Consider the following 23,810-nt stretch of genomic DNA (forward strand, 5'->3'; position numbering starts at 1 on the left):
AAATATGTATGTACGTGGCCAGAGAGACGAAAAAGTCATAACACGTATCGTTTTCAAAATCAAAATAGAGCTGTTTAAAGATGCTCCCCAACCCCCCCACCCCGTACAATTTGTGCCAGTGATAAAAATAACTAATCAGACCTATTTGTTTTTTTGCCAGTCATGTGTACGTGACCTCCTGTGTTCCTGCACCCATCCTCTAGTGGATACTTGACAAACTGCAGGATTTTACACTTCAGTATCTTCAGCATTTACCAAGACCCACTCTCTCTCTCTCTATCTCTCTCTCCCCTCTGTGTTCAAGTATCAAAAATTATCGAAAATTCTCAAAAAAACATTTAAAATAAATAAGTATATATCAAAGTTAGGAAAAACATTGACAACCCTACTCCAACAATCAGTTTTTCTACAGCCACACACTCTGTATCATCATATTTACATTTGAATGTCTAACATTTGGACATAATAATACTGATAATAGAGTGTGACCATATTTAATGTGTCTACTCTGCTGAGTGTTATGCTCCTCAGTTACATTGAAAATTGGGATTTTACTTTGCAGGATACCTGGCCTGACTTCCTGTGATGTTGATGAGCTTCACGCGCTCCCTGCCGTCAAAACTTTTTCCGGGACACGTGGCCAGTGTGTCATACCTGCTATGACGTAGTGTGACCTCTGGGGAGCGTCAGGTGGAACATGGTGAGCTGATGAAATCCTTTGTTTGTTATAAAAACATTTAAGGTGATTGTTTGTGATCGGTTCGATCGATTATGGAAAAAGAAAGAATTAATGTTCTGTGACAAACACATCGATTACATTATGACACATTATATGAAACGTGTCCAGTTGTTGAAAATACCAAAAGCAAAATATGTAATATATAATATATGTAATATAAAAACGTCCGAGTCCAGTGTGACCCCTGAGCCACCAAGGAGGGAGATCCCCTCATATCAGTCCAGCTCAGATGGAGCCAGTGTTTCCAGCCTCACCATCCCAATGAAAACAAATTAAATCAGTGATGTCAAATGGATTTAGATATTAATCCTCTCTTTTTTTTTTAAAGCGTGTAATTCTTCGTTATGGTTGACAGAATATTTATAAAAAGGCTTTGTTTGGAAGTTATGGATCAAAAACTCAGGAGGCAGTCGGTGGATATTTGTGGGAATGTTTGTGAAGGTTGTCACAACTTTCAATACCGCATGTTTTTAAATTACAGGATCTCTATTAGTTTAATCATCAATACTATTAAAAAGTAGTGAAGCTTTAAAAAAATCCAGTTCAACAGACAGGTGTGTTGGAGATGAGTGAATGCATCAAAAATGACAGAAATCTCTCACACAGTCTAAATGTACACAAACATTGACACATGCAACATCTATATTAAAATGTTTTTTTTAGTTCAGACAGTTTGTGGGAGTTTGTCTGCATGTTTGGTAACTGAAAACAATAAATTACCCAACATTTGGTGTCTTTGACCTCCGTTTTTGTTGCTGTGGTATCGATATGATTACATTTTTTAGTAAATAATTATTCGTCTTTTGGTTGCACTATAATGATCGTTTCAAAGTTTTAAGTTCTGGTATCATGACAGCCTCAATAGTTGTTATGAAAATGAACTTTAATTTTTACTGTGAAGGTCGAGTGAGGCAGAGAGACAGAGAGGGAGGGGAGTGATGACATCATCAGGGGGAGGAGAGAGAGGAGAGAGAAAGGGAGGGTGAGGAGGAAGAAAACAGCATCCTTCATCCCACAGAGAGGAGAGAGAGAGAAAGGACAAGTGAGAGAAAGGAGGGACGGACGAGATCAGAGAGAGTGAGAGAGAGAGAGAGAAACGCCGGTACAGGAAATAAAATAAAAGAGAAGAAGAAGAGGACGAAGGACAAGAACGAGGAAACTGATGGTGTCGTCTGAGAGAGAGACGGACGGAGGGACAAGAGACACAGAGACAGACAGACAGACAGAGAGAGAGAGAGAGACGGGCAGGCTTTAACATCTGTCATCTCGGCCTGTGTGTTTGTTTGTGTGTGTGTGTGTGTGTGTGTGTGTGTGTTGGAAGGCGATCAGTTGATTGGACCCCACACGTAGGAGGGTGGAGCCATGATGGGCAAGGATTACATGTTGGCCATCATCATAGTTAACTATGACGGTGAGACACACACACACACACACACACACACACACAGGCAAGCAGGGGACCCTGCTGTAATCCCACAGGTTTAAGGGGACCGTCTGTGTGTGTGTTGTTTACATGTTGAGTATGCTTTTTTGAACATCTGCAGACTCAGATGTTAAAATGGGTTGCTGTGGTTTGTGCAGAGTGTGATTCACACACTGTGAGCCACTCTGTAGCATCGTGTCACCCTCACCGGTCTCCTCACACCCGTCTGAAGTGATCTTTGACTAAGCCCCTCCCCTGAACAGCAAGTGTTCAGACAGTCAGTGTTTTTTTTTATCTCTGAATGTTGAAGCTGTACACTGAGAGGAAACTGTTATCAATGTGTTTGCTGCTCTAACTTAGGCTAACAATAGCATGCCTGGCTAACTAGCTTAGTTCATAGCATATACAGTACATTTAAACGTCTTTATGACTGATTTAACAAAGTCTTCCTGAATGTATCCACAAGTTTGTTGATCCTGCAGCAGGTAAACAGACTGTAACGTGAAGTTGAATTTTTCAAAGTTGGACTGAATGTGATTGGTGGCGGATTTACTCCCACATGTTAACACCTCAATCTGACCAAACTGGATTCATGCTTTCTGAGAATGCTCCAAAGTTACCACCCAGAAGTTGAGCAGCACAAATGTGTAGTAGAAGAAAAGAAGACGAAGGTATGAACGTGGCATAGAGTATGTATGAAATGTAAAGAGCTTTAAGATTGTCCATTGTCCATGTCAGGTTTGTCGATCGACTTTATGAGTCTGTCCATGCAGTTTGAAGGTCAGGGTCTGAATTCAGGTCTGTAAACTGGCTCCTGTTGGTTGTTTAGAATCTGACAAAACATTGATTACTCCTAACACTTATTATGGTGTACTATGAGTACAGATAGAGAACATCTGGAGGGAAATTGGGAAGAATTGAGAAGTAGGACTAAATGTTTGATCAATAATTTGATAAAAAATATATCATATCCATAACTAATTTAAATAAGGAAGTGGTTGAATGATGACACCAGCATTTTCAAAAGGTTGTTATAACTTGAAGGTGGCTCGATGTCTTTCTGTATTTTCTCTGTCCACTCGCTTTGTGGCTAATGATAAACAAGGATGTGTTTAATTAACATTTATTCAGATGTAAAGTTATGACAATTTAACAGTAATTTAACATGCTAAAAGTAGACTCCATAATTAGCACTTGTTAGATTAGCATTGACCAGGGGCCAAAGTTTCCAACAATGTTGCTAATCTGTGAGGGAAAGCTAAAAGAAGCTAAGCCTGGATCTTTGAGTTTGTCAGAAAGATAAGTTGGCGTCAATTCACTGTCTCTGATTCTTCCACATCAGCTGGAGAAAGTTTTTAACAAACTCTGGTAGTTTTCAAGAGAGCTAGGGTCGTCACGAATATGAATAAATATGAATAAATATATATATATTAATAAATATTAAACAATGTCGATACCTGTTTAATATCATGGCAAAAAATAGAAGTCCTAGACGCCCAACATTTGAAGGTTTCTTGGTTTTATTTATCAAAAATTGAAGGTTAACTCCTGCACAGTGTCTAACTTGGCAACATTGTTGTCAACATTTCAGTAAGGTAATGTTACCGATGTTTTTGTGCAATTAAGACGGTTTGCATGCAATGTTTGAAACCGTGGAGCATTAAGTTAAGGAGATTGTATTGTTTCAAAACATGTGGTATCAAAAAGACTTCATATTTTTTTAAATCCAGCCGCTGTGTTTTACTGTGCTCTAATATAAAGGACTCGTTGTGATCTAATGTGTGATGGTAGAAAAATGACAGGTTGGCAGCATTAACAAAGAGGGGCGGAGCTTAATGGACCAGAGGCCCCGCTTTCTGATTTTCTGATAGGTTGCTGGATATCCTCCATCAGTCACATGACCTCACTCTGAAACAAGGTCAGACTGGACCTCACTTAGATAGAAGTGCAGGAAGACACACACACACACACGAACAGGGATGAGGATAGTGTGTGTGTGTGTGTGTGTGTGTGTGTGCGTGTGTGCGTGTGTGCGTGTGTGCGTGCGTGTGCGTGTGTGTCTGTGCATGTGTGTGTTTGTTAGGTCATAATGACAGAACACACGCACGCTGTGTTTATACAGAGTTTATACAGAGATGAGTCAGCAGCCGTTGTCTTTTAGAGGATGTTACAGTGAGTGACCTCAGACACGTTTTTTTATGGAAACGTTCTCACTGTCAGGGTTTCACTGTGTGCTAAATTCTTGTTCCACATCACCACGTTGGAGGAGGATGGTAGAGGTACAGACAGGTTCTGGTTAGAAACAAGCGTTTGTAGGATTTGGTTTGATTTAAAATCTTAATGTTGAAAATGTAAAAATTGCAAATTAAACTAATAACAAACAAAGCACCTTGAGTTGCTCTATTTGAAGGTGCTCTGTAAATAAACTTGCCGTACAAATAAATTAATGAAGTAGAGTTACATACCTTCTTTGATTGGGTTAAGTTGTGTTTATAATTAAATTAGTGGTTTGTGTCCAAAGAAACGTCAATGAAGTTCAAACATGTGAGACATGAGGGAAATCTATTTAGTTCTATGCAGAGGCAGAGAGTTCAGAAAACATGGTCATGATGTATGTGGGTAATATATTGCACTCTCACACTGATGTCTCCTTTTTGAACTTGTTTTGTTGTTATAAAGTTTTGTTGATGTGTGAGAGAGTTGACTTAGTTTAAACTGTGGATTATTGCGCTGGTCGGCTGTATCGATCACTGCTCCCCTCCCCCGACTTATTCCAGTCATATCGTCTCTCAATCAGCTGATTCAGCGTTTTGTGTCTCTGACGGTTTATTAATTATTCAGACCGTGTTCAGTTTCTTCTCCTCTTTCAGCTCTTCCTGTACCCCAGTTTGACCTCTGGTTACTGAAACAGTTCTTATATTCTTTACTGAGGGGGGTAGATATCAGGAACACCAAGAACATGATATAATACTGACTTTAAACGATCACAGAGATTAATCAGCTTTGATCAGTTCTGTCTGTTCTACATGAGTCTGGTTCTGATCCAGGTTTCTGTCTGTTCTACATGAGTCTGGTTCTGATCCAGGTTTCTGTATGTTCTACATGAGTCTGGTTCTGTGTCAGGTTTCTGTCTGTTCTACATGAGTCTGGTTCTGATCCAGGTTTCTGTATGTTCTACATGAGTCTGGTTCTGATCCAGGTTTCTGTATGTTCTACATGAGTCTGGTTCTGTGTCAGGTTTCTGTCTCTTTATCATGAGTCTGGTTTGCAGATACGTTTCTTCTGAATTGTTCATCTCTATAAATAAAGATTGACTGACTGTTAATGGAGACAGTGTAATTAAAGGATAAAGAATGAGTGTGCAGGGAGAGGTTGGATTGATTTTATTGATTTTATGACAGTCTGTAATCTCTCAGTATTATCTGAGCAGAATCTCAGAGTTGCTTAATGTATCTACGACTGACATCTCTGCCCAATCGGCTCGTCTCTGTGCTTCACGCTGTCACCTGATAGGACAGAAGCTCCATGCATGCTGTAACGTCCTGTCAATAACACCACTCTGACTGACATTAAGTTTCTTGAAAATTTGAATGAAAGTGTGTAAATATCAAACCTATGAAGAAGACAGGCCTGCACACTTGCTCACAACGTTTCAAAATGTTCACCTGAAGAACACCTCTGGTCGAAATGTTGAGATCAATGAAAACGTTTTGTGGCATTTGAGCAAGTGTGAGGGGCTATCTTCTTCCTAAGTCTGCTGGTTTTGCACCGCCCTGCACGTGATGTGCTCCTTTTTGTGAATATGGAACCTCACACCAAATCTGTTAACATTTGGAAACGTACGTACGTTTACTGCTCATACTCAAGTCAGATTTACAAACGCTGTCAAAATGTTCAATACCATGTTTTTAAACAAGAGAATATCTATTCAAATGATCAATATTATTAAAAAGTACCACAAAGAGAAAGGCATCTATTTCACATGACTGGTGTGTATGAGAGGAATGAATCCATCACTGTACACATGAACACATGAACACTGTACAAAAACATTGGCAATGTAAGTTTTGGTACAATAAAGACTCAATATTTGGTGTCCATGTCTTCTTTATTTTTTGTTGTGCTATCAAACGGTCATTGATGTCATGTCATATCCAAGGTAATCATTCTGGTATTATGACACTCCTAAATCCTTATTACTTGTCAGGTGAAGCAGAAGTGAGAGCAGCTGAAAAGTTGAACTCTGGTTGATGAAAGCAGGTGAAAGTCGAGGCTCCACAAATAGCTGACGAGTGAAGTGTGGATATCTGAAGAGTCAGCTGTGAGTGGAGCAGAGACAGCAGTAAGAGGCGTTTGAGCTCCCGTCGAGGCATTAAAGACATGATGTCAGTAAATAATGGTCTCATTTAGAGTCACACAGACAAGACAGCAGGGGAGGAGTTAGGGCGGGACCAGAGCCTTGGCACCGGGCGGGACTAACTCTGATTGACACGGTGCTACCATGGAAACTATAAATGTTTTGTTAAGTATTTGGTTGGTTGTACGAAATGAAGCTCTGAGGAGATTGCCGTCCATGTTCTCAGTAAGAATGTTTCATCTAAGGAAGTAATCATTTGGACAAGAGGGCGGAGTCACTCCTCTCCAGCCCCACCCTCTTGTCCAAATATGGTCAATTCTGGCTTTAATACAACATCATCTACTTAATTGAGGTTTCAGAACTGTAGTCAACAAACCACTGAGTGATGTCACAGTGTTTATGTTGACTTCTTCTCCTCTGTTTATTAATGTATCCGATGTCCTCTTGTGTATCTGTGTGTGTATCTGTGTGTCCTTGTATGTATGTGAATATATGTATGTGATTCATACATATATTACAGCTGTTTGATACCATGACAACAGAAACAGAAGTCCTAGGCCACCGATATTCATTTATTGAAAACTCAGTTACAGGACACCTTCTTTCTCCGTGTGTATGCAGACAACATCTGGACTGATCAGAACCTGCTGCTGGATCCGGACCTCCCCTCCGGCTGGAGAACCATCAAAGACTCCACAGGAACGTACTACTGGCACGTTCCCACTGGCGCCACCCAGTGGCAACACCCACGCCTCAACACAAAGCCACAGCTCCTCCACACACAGGTTAGACCTGAAAAAACATCCAAGTCAACCCGGATTAAACCAGTTAGTCCAGATTAACCCAGTTAATCCATATTAAACCAGTTAGTCCAGATTAAACTAGTCAACCCAGATTAACCCAGTTAATCCATATTAAACCAGTTAGTCCAGATTAAACTAGTCAACCCGGATTAAACCAGTTAATCCATATTAAACCAGTCAACCCAGATTAACCCAGTCAACCCAGATTAAACCAGTTAGTCCAGATTAAACTAGTCAATCCTGATTAAACCAGTCAACCCAGATTAACCCAGTTAATCCATATTAAACCAGTTAGTCCAGATTAAACTAGTCAACCCAGATTAACCCAGTTAATCCATATTAAACCAGTTAGTCCAGATTAACCCAGTCAACCCGGATTAAACCAGTTAGTCCAGATTAAACTAGTCAATCCTGATTAAACCAGTCAACCCAGATTAACCCAGTTAATCCATATTAAACCAGTTAGTCCAGATTAAACCAGTTAGTCCAAATTAAACCAGTTAGTCCAGATTAAACCAGTTAGTCCAAATTAAACCAGTTAGTCCAGATTAAACCAGTCAGTTCAGATTAAACCAGTTAGTCCAGATTAAACCAGTTAGTCCAGGTTTTATTCCTACTATCCTAGTAGTTTGTACTGTTTAGCTGGGCTGTTGTTTACTTTGTCATTCCGAGACCAGAAAAAAGTTTAGCCGGACCTGGTGTCCTGCAGAGTAACCACGACTGGAGGTCAGACTACAGACTGCTGTTGAACGCAGTATGAAGTGCAGTACTACACACTGCTTTCAGCAGCAGTCTGTAGCAGGCGGTTTAGAAAGCAGCCCGTTTGTCTGATGCAGTACTCGCTCTTTTTTAGCAGGAAGAGGCTGGACCACAGAGCTCCAACACAGGAACAGATGGACCACCTGAGGCCAGGTAACACACACACACACACACACACACACACACACACACACACACACACACACACACACACACACACACACACACACACACACACACACACACACACACACACATAGAGACACACACACACACACACACACACAGACACACACACACACACACACACACACACACACACACACTCACACATAGAGACACACACACACACACACACACACACACACAGACACACTCGCACATGCACACACACACTCAAACATACACACACACACACACACACACACACACACACACACACACACACACACACACACACACAGACACACACACACTCGCACATGCACACACACTCAAACATGCGCGCACACACACACACACACACACACACACACACACACACACACACACCATCTGTAGAGTTTATATTATTTTGTTTTCCCCTCAGGAGTTCTTGGCATGAAGATTATATCACCAACCACGATCCAGACGCCAAGGTAAGACAACAACAACAACAACAACAACAACAGCAGCACCAAACCCGCCACAAGAACAACATAACAACACTGCCACAAAAACACAACATGACAACAGCAACAACAATAACATTTTAACAACAGAACCACGACCTGGACATCACCTCCTGTGCACTCTTAGAAATTCCCCCTGTTAAAAAACGATAAACAACTGGCAGTAGGGTTGCCAGGAAGTTACTGTAAAATGAACGGTATATTGCGGTAATTTGCTGAAATTTACAGTTTTCTACCGTTTTTGTAAATACAGCAAAAAGCTGTGATTTTAAACCTTAACAGGAAAATACTGTCGAAAGAATTAACTGTTTAATACTGTTTATTTGCAGATTTTTACTGTGAATTGTAAATACTACACCTAGCTATAGATTAATTTACTTCTACCAAAATGGACACAATATATTTATTTTCTAAACCTAGTGATTTGATAAATGATTCCTTGCATGTCAGGTTATAAAACACCATGTTTTAAAATAATAAATAAACAGTGCCTTTAAAATTGCAACTTAAAATGTTAAGACAAATGATAAAACGTCAAACTGTTTTCTCAAACCACATCTGTCTTTATTGAAACTGTAACAAAAACAAAGAAAATACACTTTAAGAACATGAAGGTTAAATAGGCAAAAAATCTAGCACAAATATTTACATTAAGACATTTAGCATAGGCCATTTCCAATGTATATAAAGTGCATAAAAGAGTTTTGGTAGATACATTTTAAACAGAGAAGTGAATAAAAAATCTGTTATAGTTTCATAACTGATTAAACAACCTGTCCTCTGAGGGAAACTGGGTCCCTGGACCTGCACCTCCCTCTGATTTCTCCTTCCAGACTGAAACTGCCACAAGGATTCTGTAAAGGGAAAAAACAACATTAGAACAAAAGCAGCTCCAGCTGAACGGTGAACATTATCATATGGACAATCATTTCTTAATATTCTCCATATACAAAGAAGTAAAGTAAAATTATGAAGTAGAACTAGTATGAATAAAATTGAATGAATGAATTCAGGATGTGTGGCAGCAGCTTTCTGTGTTAAAACAGTAAAAAACAAAAAACATGCTTCAGGTCCATTCTGACAGTCTCACTAAAGTTTCCTTTTATACATTTTCAAATACTGTATACTATACTATTTATACTATGGCCATATTGCCTAGTAGGCTCAGCTAATCATCATTTCTAATTCAATATTTAATAAATAGTCCGTGTCAGTTTCAGTTGAAGCTGAAACAAAGAAATGTTAGCTTGTTGATGTTAGCTAACCTTACCATTCTAGTACAACCAGGCAAGTAAGTCAAGTTCATTATAGCCCAGCCACTTAGTTAACCACATTACAAGAAAATGTTGTGTTTTTTTTCCCATTTAGCAACTGTTAAGATCTGTATTTCAAGCTAATGTTAGCTGGCAAAGAATTCACTCACTGCATGTGTGTCTGCCTGCAGTGTTTCTGTGTAATTTCCAAATTTAGCTAACCTTAATCTTACAAATGACTTCAAATTTAGTAAGTGATGGTTTTTGCCTATTCTAACTAGCAAAGCAGTAAGGCACTCACCTCTTAATTGTCAGGATGGAGATGGATGACAATCGGGCAAAGCCAACTCCACTGTCCTTTCAACCATGTGGTCTCAACTTCTTTTTCCCAAAATGCATTGCAAAAGCTACGGTAAATTACTGTTTTGTTTCCTTCAAGGGATAATACAGTAAAATATTGTTATAAACCGTTATAATACAGTAATGTCCTGTATTTAAACATAACAGGATCATACTGTTAAAATGTCCTTTACAGCAATTTCTTAGAGTGTGGACTCAACGCTGAACGAGGCCTTTGTTTTAAGGACACGGGCACACTGGCCATCCGTACCGTGCCCAAGCACGCTTCAACGCTAAAGTCCAGTTCATTTGACCAGTGTGACCGCTCCGTATCGTGCTCAGGCACGGTACACTTCCTTGGCTTTGGCACACTTCGGAGAGGTGTGCTTCAGCACGGTACACTTCATGCACGAGTACAAGCACGCGGGTACGCAACGCTGACATCCTTCATTATGGAGAAATCCAGAGTTTCATGTCTGTATCTGACTAACATGACTCAATATAAGCCACAAAGTAGCTGTCATGTTCTCTGTTGTTCTCCGATGTGCGGGCGTCTGCGCGGACTCGCGCACGGACTCGCCTGTGGACTCAGCCACACGTCTATTTTATATTTTTATTTATTTATGGCTGTGTCTGATTAAAATGGCTTAAAATAAACTGCAAAGTCAGTAAAGTAGCTGTCATGCTCTGTGTTTTTCTCTGATGTGCAGACGCGGACTCGACTGCACATCCCTATCTCTCTCTCTCTCTCTCTCTCTCCCTCGTCTGCCTGTTTGTAAACTGAGCACGCTTCATAATAACATAAAGCGTGCATGTGTTGTATTAAGATGTCATGTACAAGAGGTAATTGTGCTTAAGCACGGATAGTCCTGGCCAGTATGACCACATGGGAATGGCGCAGCGGGGGGGGGGGGGCAATTGTGCTTGAGTACAGCACGGTACAGATGACCAGGAAAGGTCATCTGTAGAGCAGTTTGGGAAAGGTCTGTAGAGGCAGAGGCTGTTTTCTCAAGCGTATACGACATACTACTATCTAAATCAGTATGCAGGATATACTGTAGTAGTTCAACAGTAGTATGTAGTATGACTGCCAGTCGTCGGTTATGTTGCAGTTTGCTTGGCACGGTTAAACTGGTTTCCGGTCCTGGAATGCGGAAGTAAACAACACCCATCTGGAGGTAATTAACATAATTAAAATAAAACAAGTCTACAATCTCTCATATTCTGGCATGTATACACTATAATCCTGGGTTGAAATATGATCGGCATGCTATTAAAGTTGTAGTATTCTTTTTAGACATTCAGGTTGAACTTTTACTCAGCTGTGAATAATAGTAATAGAGCAAGTCAAGGACCCTGTAACTGCAGCTGCTTGTCCAGCTGTGACACATGCACTGTACAGTCTAAAAAGCAGGAAAATCTGAGGTGGTAAGAACATGTCATATTTGTTATTGGTTCATGCCCATAATGTGGCAAGATATTCAGTCACTGCCACCGACGAGTTCTAACAGCTGTGCTCCGGCATTTTGATCTCTGACCTGGCACTTTGCATTGTGGGAAACAGTACGCGAGGTAGACTGGTCCGATGCTTAATGTAAATTTTTCCCGAATCAGTATGAAATCCTGGTATTTTGGGCATACTGCGGATCTCGCAGTTGTTCGCATACTGCATACTGCACACTGCATACTGCATTTTGGCCAAATCAGTATTTACTAGTAGTATAGTATGTGGTTTCGAAAACATCCAGACTGTGTGATGATGTCAGAGGAAGTTAATAATGACATCATAAGAAGCAGACCGTCTGTAGTCCACATTATTCTGCTGATCTGTTTTAATCTGTGTGTCATACTTTAATAATACAGCTTTAATCTGATTTAATCCATCTCTCTCTCTCTATTTCAACAACTCACTGACCCATTATACCTGTCTGTCTCTCTACATCTGTCTGTCCTCTACATCTGTCTGTCTCTACATCTGTCTGTCTCTACATCTGTCTGTCTCTCTACATCTGTCTGTCTCTACATCTGTCTGTCTCTACATCTGTCTGTCCTCTACATCTGTCTGTCTCTACATCTGTCTGTCTCTCTATATCTGTTTGTCTCTACATCTGTCTGTCTCTCTACATCTGTCTGTCTCTACATCTGTCTGTCTCTCTACATCTGTCTGTCTCTACATCTGTCTATCTCTCTACATCTGTCTGTCTCTACATCTGTCTGTATCTCTACATCTGTCTGTCTCTACATCTGTCTGTCTCTCTACATCTGCCTGTCTCTCTACATCTGTCTGTCTCTACATCTGTCTGTCTCTCTACATCTGTCTGTCTCTACATCTGTCTGTCTCTCTACATCTGTCTGTCTCTACATCTGTCTGTCTCTCTACATATGTCTGTCTCTACATCTGTTTGTCTCTCTCCACCTGTCCACCTGTCTGTTTCTCAGTGTTTTTCCGTCCGATCTTTGGGCTGGTTGGAGGTCGAGGAGGAGGACCTGTCTCCTGGCCGCAGCAGTCTCGCTGTCAGTAATGTCATCCAGCAGCTGTCTAACTGCAACAGCCCAGAGCAGAGAGACAGGCCGGGAGCATCGGGGGAGGTGAGACACCTTCTGAGGCTGGACCTGTCTGTCTGTCTGTCTGTCTGTCTGCATACTGACCTGTCCCTCTGACCTGTCTGTCTGCAGGGTCGTGAGATGATGCTGGTTCTGAAGAAAGACACTCTGACGTTGTTGGACCCTTTAGACCACACCCCTCTGCACAATCAGCCAATCATCAACATCCGTGTGTGGGGGGTGGGGTGTAACAATGGCAGGTGAGAGCAACAGAATATGATCAGTGACCAATCAGAGGAGACTTAACAGAAGTGACCATTGTATAACAGTTTAATTAATTTAAATTTAGCTAACAGAGCTATGCTAACAGACCCCCCCCCCCCCCCCACCCCCCCAATTCCGGCCTTAAAGCCTTAACGTGCAACATCTCTCTTTGCGCTGAATGTTTCAGCATGCTCAGTTGATGGTGTCACCTTCTAGATTTTTCTGACCTGTCAACAACATCACTAACACTCTCACTCTCTCTGTTTCTTTAAAACGCCCCTCCCCCCACCCCCCTCACCTGGGCAGGGACAGGTAAACCTCTCCACCATTACTGCTCACGTCTACAAACACGCTCAGTCACTCCATCCTCACTGTTGATCCATCAGCTGGAACATACAGTGTGTGTGTGTGTGTGTGTGTGTGTGTGTGTGTGTGTGTGTGTGTGTGATGCGTTCAGGGACTTTGCCTTCGTGGCGGGCGATAAGGACAGTTGTGTGCTAAAGTGTCACGTGTTTCGCTGCAACGCTCCGGCTAAAGCCATTGCCTCGGCGCTGCATCAGATGTGCTCCAAGGTCAGTGAGTCTGCCTCGATGCTTGCTGTTAGCATGCTAACATTAGCTTAGCATAATGTTACATGCTCTTTCTGTAGCCTGTTAGCATGCTAATATTAGCTAAATATAACCACATTTTAATCTGTTTTATTCGTGTTTGTTTCTGCAGATAATGATGTCAGAGAAGATGATGAGGCCGTCTCGCTCTCTGACGATGGAGAGCATCTCACCTGAAGACCTGCCCAGACAAGGTGACTCACCTGTCCTGCTCTGTCATCACCTGCTGCTCTTTGATTGGCTCTCTGCTTACTCTGCCTCCCTCTCTGTGTTTCAGTGGAGTTCCTGGAGGCGGTCCGACAGCAGGTGCAGAAGTTTGAGGTCCAGTACATTGGAAATCTACCTGTGTCCAGAGCCATGGGTAGGACATAGCACACCTGTACACCTGAAAGCTGAAGTGACTGTTTGTTCAGTGATGTCTGCAGAATGAACTGTAGCTTAAACTCCCATGTTGAGTGTCAGGAGCTGGGAAGGTTAGCTCAACACTGCCCTCTATTGTGTAGGACAGTTACTATTATTTTGACCAGGTTTACCAGGTTACCACCAACTGACATAACGTCCCGATTCCATCTTTCTGTGTTTGTGTGTGTGTGTGTGTGTGTGTGTGTGTATGTATGTGCAGGTATGGAGGTGTTGAACAGAGCCATAGAGAGCATCATGAACTCTACAGACAGAGACGAGTGGGAGCCTACCGTCCTCCACGTCACCGACAACATCCTGTCTCTGTGGAGGGGGGAGGTACGCCTGCTTTACACTCATCTATTGATCTTAAAGGTTAAAGTTCAAAGACCTCAGTGTGTCTCTGCCCTCTCTGATTGGCTCCTGACAGGAAGGGGAGGATCCTGTCTGGGAGTGTCAGGTACGTTTCCTCACCTTTCTGGGCGTTGGCCATGACAGCCACACCTTCGCTGTGATCCTGGACGGCGGTACGCAGCGGTTCGAGTGTCACGTGTTCTGGTGTGAGCCGGATGCAGGGACCCTGTCTGAGGCGGTGCAGGCGGCATGCATGGTGAGAACCAGAACCAGAACATGACATTTTCACTGAGCTTTCGTAACTTCAGAATAACTCAAACGGTAAAGATGAATCACTGTAAATCAGTGGTTCTACGCGGGCTCCCTGTGGTGGTACGCAAAGTAATCTCCACAATATTAAAAAAAAAAAACCTTCAGCATAAAACGCCTCGTACTCTTATCTTATCTGTCTTGTATCTATTAGGATGTTTTAATATCAAATGTGTTTTCCCCTCTAAATTAATCTAGTTTTTGCAACAAACAACTTTAATCTTCTCAATTTATGCTCACGCACGCACAGACATATGCACCAGGAGTACGCCTCACGTTTTGAAAGGTTCCACTCGATATTCCGTTATTTATAGGAATTCAGTACTGAATCAACAGAAAGCAGGGCCCAGGTATCGTCTTTGTGTGGGAAACACTCGAGACTAAATATTCTCAGGTTGTTGGTATAAAGTTGTCATTTTTATTGTGCTGCAATTTTTTTGATTTGGGCAAATGTCAGAGTTGTGTGGAGTTTAAGTGCCAGTTCTAGCACTAACCCTTAGTAGTCCTATAGTGTGGCTGCCAACAGTCCATAATAAATAATATTCTTTTTATGAACATATTTGCCTCCTGCGTAAAACGTGTGTCGAAATAGGCCTACAGTGTATTTTAACATCTACCATAATGGTGGTACTTGGAGAGCCAAATATTTTCGGAGGTGGTACGCAGTCTAAAAAGTTTGAGAACCACTGCTGTAAATAATAGAGGGATTTATAGGCATGATCAAATACAGGATCAGAGTGGATTTAGAACAAGAAACTTCACACACATCTGTTGTGGAGCTCTGAGACTTATTTAAACTGGTTGAAATATGTGAGCTTTAAACACTGATTGTGTATGAACAGGAATGCATGTCAATCCATCAATCAGAAACTTTAATCAATTAGCCACGTTTCAGATAACACATTTAAATGCTGTATTTTCAAAGTTTCAATATTTTTCAGCAGTAAAAACAGAGAATGAAGCAGAACAAAACCAAAAAAGAAGGTTCTTAAAATAACTCTTCTGTGGTCACCAGACTTCAGAAGAGGCCCCGAGTTGATGTAACTAATTCTAACTTTGTATATTTGTTTAGGATTCCTTCAGTGTCCTGAATCAGGAATTAAACATTAATGAATCATATTTGATTAATAATTATATTTAACATCCCGTCCTCAACCTAATAGCGCGCCACAGGAATGATTCCTAAAACCCGGAAGTAAGTTAGCATTTGAGCGCCTTGGGGTCTAACATCTAAAAGTCAACAGGGATTTTGAATGGGTTTGTGGTTAGACGCCTGAAATAAGGTCTGTGGTTAACACAAGCTTAAGAGATGTTTGAGTTTTGTTAGACCACATAAACTACATTAGGTAATACCCCCACTTGTGAATTTTGAAGTTTTTACGCATCTTTAAAAAGGCGGTTGCTAACAAGTGGCTAAATGAGACTACAATGGTTGTCAGGGACATTAAACGCCATCACGCCGGACACAAAGGCCGGGAACTCTCTCACTTGTCGGAGTCACTATGTCTCATGTAGGTTTAATCTTTGTGTTAAGGTGAATATTGGGTTAGTAAACAATTTATTAAGCTACGCGGATTAGTTTGTCTGAAGCATAACGCTAGTGACATCACAATCATCCGACTGTGGTTTAGTTAGCTTGAAGCATAACATTAGCTTTTTACTTCTGTCGGCCGCATTAACGCTTCAAACATCATAAACTTGGTGTTCATCTGTGAAGATTATCCTGCTGAACAAAACGCCTACGCATCAGAAAAGTGTGTTAGCCACAGAGCTTATTTTCTGCAATGATCCAAAATCCAATGCAAAAATCCCATCGGCAAATTCTCGTTAGACCCTATGGCAATGCTACTTCCAGGTGGCCTAAGAAAATACATCATATGGTTAGTTCTCTATTATCCGGCCCCCTGCTGGTCGCTGATGTCATCACTTCCTGTCTTCCAGGTTCAGTATCAGAAGTGTCTGGTGGCTCAGACTCCGCCTCCCAGGAGCAAGTCGTGGCGTGCAACCCCCTCAAAGGTCAAAAGGGCCAACTCTATGGATGGCGCCATCTTCCCTCCTCTTACGGCAGGTTACCATGGCAACAGCAACATTGGCGGCTCCCTGATGACGCAGAGAATCGTGAAAGGCAACGGCAGCAGCAGCAACGTGAGGAAGGGGATGATGGCATTTTTCGAAACTTTCCGGAACAAACAGGCCGCCACCTCCTAATGATGGGGCAAGGCCACCTGAGACTCGTGCCACCAGAGACCACCTAACCCCCAAGACTGTAAACAAACACCAGGATGGCTTCTCAGGAACCACACTTGACTCAGGTGGTCCTGACTCAGCCGCCTTCACATCACCAGCGACGCCCAGAGAACACAGCCACTTGGAACACCTGGGGTTAGCTTAGCTTAGCATTATAGTGCTAGCTATTTGACTGCTGGTGGAGGAGGATGAACCAACAGGTGTTAAAGAACCAGACCATAAGGTCTTCTACTTGATCGATCAACTGAGCACCAGAGGATCAATTCACCCAAAACTTAAACACAAAATGAGCGGCAGATTTGTCGTCATGTGTTCTCAGGCGAGCCGCGTCGAAATTAACGCTTAAATATTTACAAACATAAAGAATAACGACAATTCAAAGACAGCTGACCACTCATAACTTTTAAAAAATCATGTTACTATGATGACTGGAGTCTGATTGGTCCTCAAACTTTCCCCTGAATTGTCTGAAACATAGAACAAGAGCTAACATTGAGCTAATGTTCAGCTAATGTTCAGCTAACATTGAGCTTAAATTGAGCTAACATCTAGCTAATGGTGAGCTAATGTTAAAAATACTGAAGTAACACTTAGCTAACATTGAACTAACATTGAGCTAATATTAGGCTAGCACTTCTGTTCTGGTCTATGTTTCTCTAAATGGGACCCTTCATTAAATGAACATCATCTCCATCTTTAGTTTTAGAACCAGAAGTGACCCTATTTGGACATGTGGGAGGACCCCTCCCAAATATGGTCACTTCGTTAGACAAAATGTTATGACTGAAAACATGAACAGCCCACTCTTGAGAACTAACGTTGAGAAGAAGACATGGTTCCCGGCTGGATCAGAGTCAGATATTAACCTTTATGTATCCGCATTGAGCTATTTAGAGATTTATTAAAGCTGCACTAACTGATTCTGACCACCAGGGGGCGGAGCCACAAATACCTGCTGATGTGATGTTTACTGACCTATATGTTCCAACAAGTCAAAAATCAGAAATTACTACCATCGTGTGTCCAGGACTTTTTTAACGTGTCCGTTTGATATTATTAGATTTTTACTAGAATCACATCGAAGTTTGATATTTGGGTATCGTGATGAAACTTGTCTATGGTCAATCATCATTAAAGGAACAGTCTGTCAGTTTGTGAGCGCTCTGTTTAACACATCCTGAGTGGGTCAGTAAACACAACACAGACAGGAAACAGTTAGGCCCCATGTCCACCTGGCGTTTTTTTCCGGGCAAAAAAACGCTGGCCACTTGCATGAAGCGTCTGGGAGCTGCACGTGCATCCTGTCTCCATGACAACAGTCTGTTGACGATGGCCGCTGTATGAGGACTCTGTATGTTTATATGAGATCGCTTTTTTCCCAATCAGACACGAAGCAAGGAAGATGTGGGTACAAACATGATCCGTAGGAGACAAAAATACGGGGTATATCAAACATTTTGAAAAAAACCCCCGCTTGTGACGTCAACAGCGCCTTTCTGAAAAGTTGAAAGTTTTCCAAGCGCTCAGAGCGGCCGCACTAAAAGAGGCGGAGCTCGGAAAGAAGACTTTGAGCCGCCTGCTGCTGCTCTCCTCAATGGGAACATTTATTTTTAAAGACGGCAGCGTTTATTAAAAAAAGAAAATGCCAGGTGTGCATGGGGCCTTTTTCACAAAGTCTTAAAGAGTTCGGCAGTTTGCATGTCAGGCACGAATGACAGCATGGAAGGTCATTGAAAATATCCTGGATGATCCGACGTGTGTAAGAGCTTCATTAACGTCTGGAGGAAGCTGAGCAGAAATATTTATCTTACTATGACACGCGTGATTTGAAGGGGCGGTACGGCTGTCTCCTGTAGATAGAAGCTTTAGTGTGTTTAATGTCAGTAGGAGAAATCAGTGAGAGGACTGCAATGTGTGCAGCACAAAACAAACCAATGATGTCATGTAGAGAAGAACCAAAAATGTCCAATAAAGTGAAGAAAAAGCTCTGAGTGTGTCGCTTTAATCATGTGATTTGATTGGATGATAGCTTATGCTACATAAGCTTCATGTCCTGTTAGCATATCCTGATGAAAGTGAAACTTCGTCCATTGTTTGTATCTGTGGGGGAGGAGCTATCTGTGTAGATGCTGAGGCTGATCTGAAATGAGACGGTCCGGTCTCCAGACACGCCATAGTCCCCCGATATATGAAACCATATAAAAACAGATCAAAGAATCAAAGTCATTTAAGGCTCAGATTTGTTTTATCACTGCTCTCTGCCCCTCCTTTAGTTCTCCAGCGCCCCCCTGTGGAGTCTTCTGTCTGTGTTCTTTAATCTGAGCAGGTGATCAGGTAAAGAAAGGTTTGAATGGGAGTGGGCGGAGCTTCAGCTTCAGGCTGTCACAGTTTGTTTGTGATTACTTAAGTTGAAACTGGTTCTCAGTCTAAACTCTGCAGGCTGTTTGACAGGAAAACACCTGCAGGCTTCAGGTGTGCCTGTGTGCCTGTGTGCCGGGGGGGGGGGGGTCCTGGGTCCGGGATCTAACCTGTACCACTGTGGGTTATCAGTAACTTTATTAATAACTGATCAATTACTGGAGCTAAATGTTGACATGAAGGGCTACATATAAGAAGTAATAACGATGGAACCCAGTTTTTAAAACAGTTAAAAGAAAGAAAAAAGGGAGAGAAAAGGAGATAGTGAGTGTGTGTGTGTGTGTGTGTGTGTGAGTGTGTGTGAGAGTGTGTGTGTGTGTGTGTGTGTGTGTGTGGGGGGGGGGGGCGGGGGGGGTCGATGTTACGTCAACCCGTCCGCGTGCTGCTGCCGGCTGTTTCCTCGCGCTACATCCATCCATCAATCAACTACTCGAGCAGCCGAAAAGAGAGCGACCCAAGCAGAGACGCATCTGATAGAAGGTGAGTCCAGATCTCATTTAATAAAAACACGTTTTACGTCTTGACTTGAGTTAAAGGGAAGTTCCCGCGCGTGACAGATAAAACTTTATCACTTCTGTGTTTGAATGTCTGGAGGTAAACTCGGCCGACACGGGGTCACCAGGTAACAGCTGTTCTTAATTCAAACACCTGTTTTTAAGTATTGATTCCGACCCTGACGGAACATTTGATGGATTCACGAAAAACTTAAAAAACTTATTAAAGGTGTCAAAACTTTAAACAGGAGCCAGAAGAATGTATTTAATGTTGTCCGAATTAAAGAATAGACTCCGATTTTATTAAATGTCAAGAATGTTACTCTTCCTGATGTAAAGAATAACATGTCAGACCCTGAACATGTCAGACCCCAAACATGTCAGACCCCGAACATGTCAGACCCCAAACATGTCAGACCCTGAACATGTCAGACCCTGAACATGTCAGACCTGAAACATGTCAGACCCTGAACATGTCAGACCTGAAACATGTCAGACCCTGAACATGTCAGACCCTGAACATGTCAGACCCCGAACATGTCAGACCCCGAACATGTCAGACCCCGAACATGTCAGACCTGAAACATGTCAGACCCCGAACATGTCAGACCTGAAACATGTCAGACCCTGAACATGTCAGACCCCGAACATGTCAGACCCTGAACATGTCAGACCCTGAACATGTCAGACCCCGAACATGTCAGCCTTGAAGTTCTATAGAAAAAAAATCAACATTTTAAGAGTCGACCCATCAAACTCTTTGTGTTCATCTTATCGAAAACATTTTAATGCAGTTCATGATGCTGTGTGACCTTTGTTTACCTTTTCATCGCGGATATGTGACGTCATTGGGCGGTCCAGTTTCAGACAGACATTAAAACATGAGGAGAGATGAGCACGTGACCAGCTGGCGGTTACTGGTTTCACTGGAAACTTGTTTACTGGCTTTTTTTTTCTTCAAAACAAACAATGTGTGTGTGTGTGTGTGGGAGGGAGACAGAGCAGCCTGTTTCTATACTCTTGTTACCATGGTAATCAGTTGATTAGATTTAGGCTGGTATGAAGGCATCCCAGAGAGTAAAAAAAAGTTATTTGTTAAGAAAAAATGGGATGGGGTAGATGGGATAATATGCAGAAAGGATTTCTTCTTTGTATTCCTCTCGTTCCTGATGTCCACACTTCCTCGCCGCTGAGGTTGGGGTCGGAGCAGGCTGTTCATGAAGGAGGACGGTGGTGGTTGTGGGAACGACACAGTCTGATGGTGGTTAATGTAAAGAAGAATAAAAAATTAAAATGTTCCAGTAATTATGGGTATAATGACATTTACCTTTCTCCTCCATCTCTCCTCCATCACTCCTCCATCTCTCCTCCATCTCTCCTCCATCACTCCTCCATCTCTCCTCCATCACTCCTCCATCGCTCCTCCATCACTCCTCCATCTCTCCTCCATCTCTCCTCCATCACTCCTCCATCTCTCCTCCATCACTACTCCATCTCTCCTCCATCACTACTCCATCACTCCTCCATCACTCCTCCATCACTCCTCCATCTCTCCCCATCTCTCCTCCATCTCTCCTCCATCTCTCCTCCATCACTCCTCCATCACTCCTCCATCTCTCCTCCATCACTCCTCCATCTCTCCTCCATCACTCCTCCATCGCTCCTCCATCACTCCTCCATCTCTCCTCCATCTCTCCTCCATCACTCCTCCATCTCTCCTCCATCTCTCCTCCATCACTCCTCCATCTCTCCTCCATCTCTCCTCCATCTCTCCTCCATCTCTCCTCCATCACTCCTCCATCACTCCTCCATCACTCCTCCATCACTCCTCCATCTCTCCTCCATCTTTCCTCCATCACTCCTCCATCACTCCTCCATCTCTCCTCCATCTCTCCTCCATCACTCCTCCATCACTACTCCATCACTCCTCCATCTCTCCTCCATCACTCCTCCATCTCTCCTCCATCTCTCCTCCATCTCTCCTCCATCACTACTCCATCACTCCTCCATCACTACTCCATCACTCCTCCATCTCTCCTCCATCACTCCTCCATCTCTCCTCCATCTCTCCTCCATCACTCCTCCATCTCTCCTCCATCTCTCCTCCATCTCTCCTCCATCACTACTCCATCTCTCCTCCATCTCTCCTCCATCTCTCCTCCATCACTCCTCCATCTCTCCTCCATCACTCCTCCATCTCTCCTCCATCACTACTCCATCACTCCTCCATCTCTCCTCCATCTCTCCTCCTTCACTCCTCCATCACTCCTCCATCTCTCCTCCATCTCTCCTCCATCTCTCCTCCATCACTCCTCCATCTCTCCTCCATCTCTCTTCCATCACTCCTCCATCTCTCCTCCATCTCTCCTCCATCTCTCCTTCAGGATGAGTGATTACCCTCCCCCGTACGGTCCTCACACCCACGCCTACCCTCCAGGTTTGTCTTTAAAAGACAGGTTTTTATAATTAGTTTTTAAATATTAGATTTTACTTTAATTCGTTTAAAAATATATATTATATTGCTAATGAGAAGTGCTTTAACAGCTGATTGATGTAAACAGTGCAGGTTGTCATGGAAACAGTGACATGTGACCTCTCACTGTTTCTCTGCAGCTCTCGACCCTCAGCCCCCAGCATTCCCCGGCTCCTCCTACCAGGTACCCACTACCCAGCATGCACTGCTGCAGCCTCTTCTTCTGTTGTTAAAAAAAATCATGTGTTACCATGACAACCCCACCTGTCTCCTCTGCAGACCTTCCCTCAGAACTACACAGGAGGAGCAGGCGGCTATCCATCTGGCCCCCAAGGGGCCTACATGAACCAGCCAGGATACCAGGGCTACCAGAGCGGGCCCCCCGGACACTACGGAGAGCAGGCTAGACCCAACACCACAGGTAGGTCAAAGGTCAACCAGATCCTCATCATAGCCACAACTTGCTGGTCATTTATATTCTATAAATGTTTTAAAGTTTAAAAAAGTAAACAGATTGATTCATGACTCTCTCTCTCTTAGTGGTCGTGGTCGAGCAGCAGCGGCCCCGTGAAGAGGAGAGCGGCGCTGAGGAGGGCTTCCTGGCGGGGTGTTACGCTGCTCTGTGCTGCTGCTGCCTCATGGACATGCTGAGCGACGACCACTCTAGCTGTGATGACTTTTAATGAGTGATGACCACTCCCACTGTGACGACTATCACTGAGCGATGACCACTCCCACTGTGACGACTATCACTGAGCGATGACCACTCCCACTGTGCCGACCACTCAGTGACAACCACTCCCACTGTGACGACCACTAAGACTGTGACAACCACTCCCACTGTGACGACCACTCAGACCGTGACGACCAGTCCCACTGTGACGACCACACCCACTGTGACGACCACACCCACTGTGACGACCACTCAGACCGTGACGACCTCACCCACTGTGACATCCACTCCCACTTTGACGACCACTCTGACTGCTAAAACAAATAAGAAATGATTTTTAAAAAGTGTAAAAAAAATGTTTTGATTTAGTATAAGAAGGTTTTTAGTCTTCACCTTTTGAAGGACGGGTTTTCTGATTGGACAAAGAACTCTGATTAATATGTGGTAGTTATTTCCTGTTTCTCTGGTTGTTTAATCGAGCGCTGTAATTAAAACAAAGTTCAGATCAGAAGGCTGAGTTCTTCATCCATCTGTTCATGAACTTCTTCATTAAAGCTCTTTGTTTGTGTTGGTTTTGGCGCCCCCTGCTGACAAAGCGGTCTATCTCCTGCTCATGTTGTCACACCCACTTAAGCGACTCATTAGGAACAGCTCTCTGAATATCCCCGTACAGTTCACTTCAC

General features: G+C 42.9%; 2 protein-coding genes across 3 annotated transcripts; both read left to right on the forward strand.

The window, feature by feature from the left end:
• Nucleotides 1–183: 183 nt before the first annotated feature.
• On the forward strand, nt 184–19,057 carry apbb3 (amyloid beta (A4) precursor protein-binding, family B, member 3). 2 transcript variants are annotated; one of them, XM_065962842.1, is made up of 13 exons: nt 184–700; nt 2,061–2,150; nt 7,141–7,304; nt 8,176–8,234; nt 8,671–8,719; nt 12,784–12,933; nt 13,021–13,148; nt 13,610–13,724; nt 13,873–13,954; nt 14,038–14,121; nt 14,383–14,498; nt 14,590–14,769; nt 16,764–19,057. In XM_065962842.1, the coding sequence occupies exons 2-13, from the start codon at nt 2,102–2,104 to the stop codon at nt 17,028–17,030; spliced, it is 1,443 nt and encodes a 480-aa protein (XP_065818914.1). In that variant the 5' UTR covers nt 184–700; nt 2,061–2,101; the 3' UTR covers nt 17,031–19,057. The 2 variants fall into 2 exon arrangements, with proteins under 2 accessions (XP_065818914.1, XP_065818915.1); XM_065962843.1 differs by lacking the exon at nt 184–700 and having other exon boundaries at nt 1,719–2,150; nt 8,179–8,234.
• A 788-nt stretch (nt 19,058–19,845) lies between these two features.
• Nucleotides 19,846–23,681, forward strand: LOC114920282 (cysteine-rich and transmembrane domain-containing protein 1-like). Its single transcript, XM_029277237.2, has 5 exons — nt 19,846–19,967; nt 22,366–22,418; nt 22,595–22,638; nt 22,734–22,875; nt 22,995–23,681. The coding sequence occupies exons 1-5, from the start codon at nt 19,846–19,848 to the stop codon at nt 23,135–23,137; spliced, it is 504 nt and encodes a 167-aa protein (XP_029133070.2). The 3' UTR covers nt 23,138–23,681.
• Nucleotides 23,682–23,810: the final 129 nt, after the last annotated feature.

Source organism: Labrus bergylta, chromosome 14 (genome assembly GCF_963930695.1).
Source record: "Labrus bergylta chromosome 14, fLabBer1.1, whole genome shotgun sequence".
NCBI classification, from domain to species: domain Eukaryota; kingdom Metazoa; phylum Chordata; class Actinopteri; order Labriformes; family Labridae; genus Labrus; species Labrus bergylta.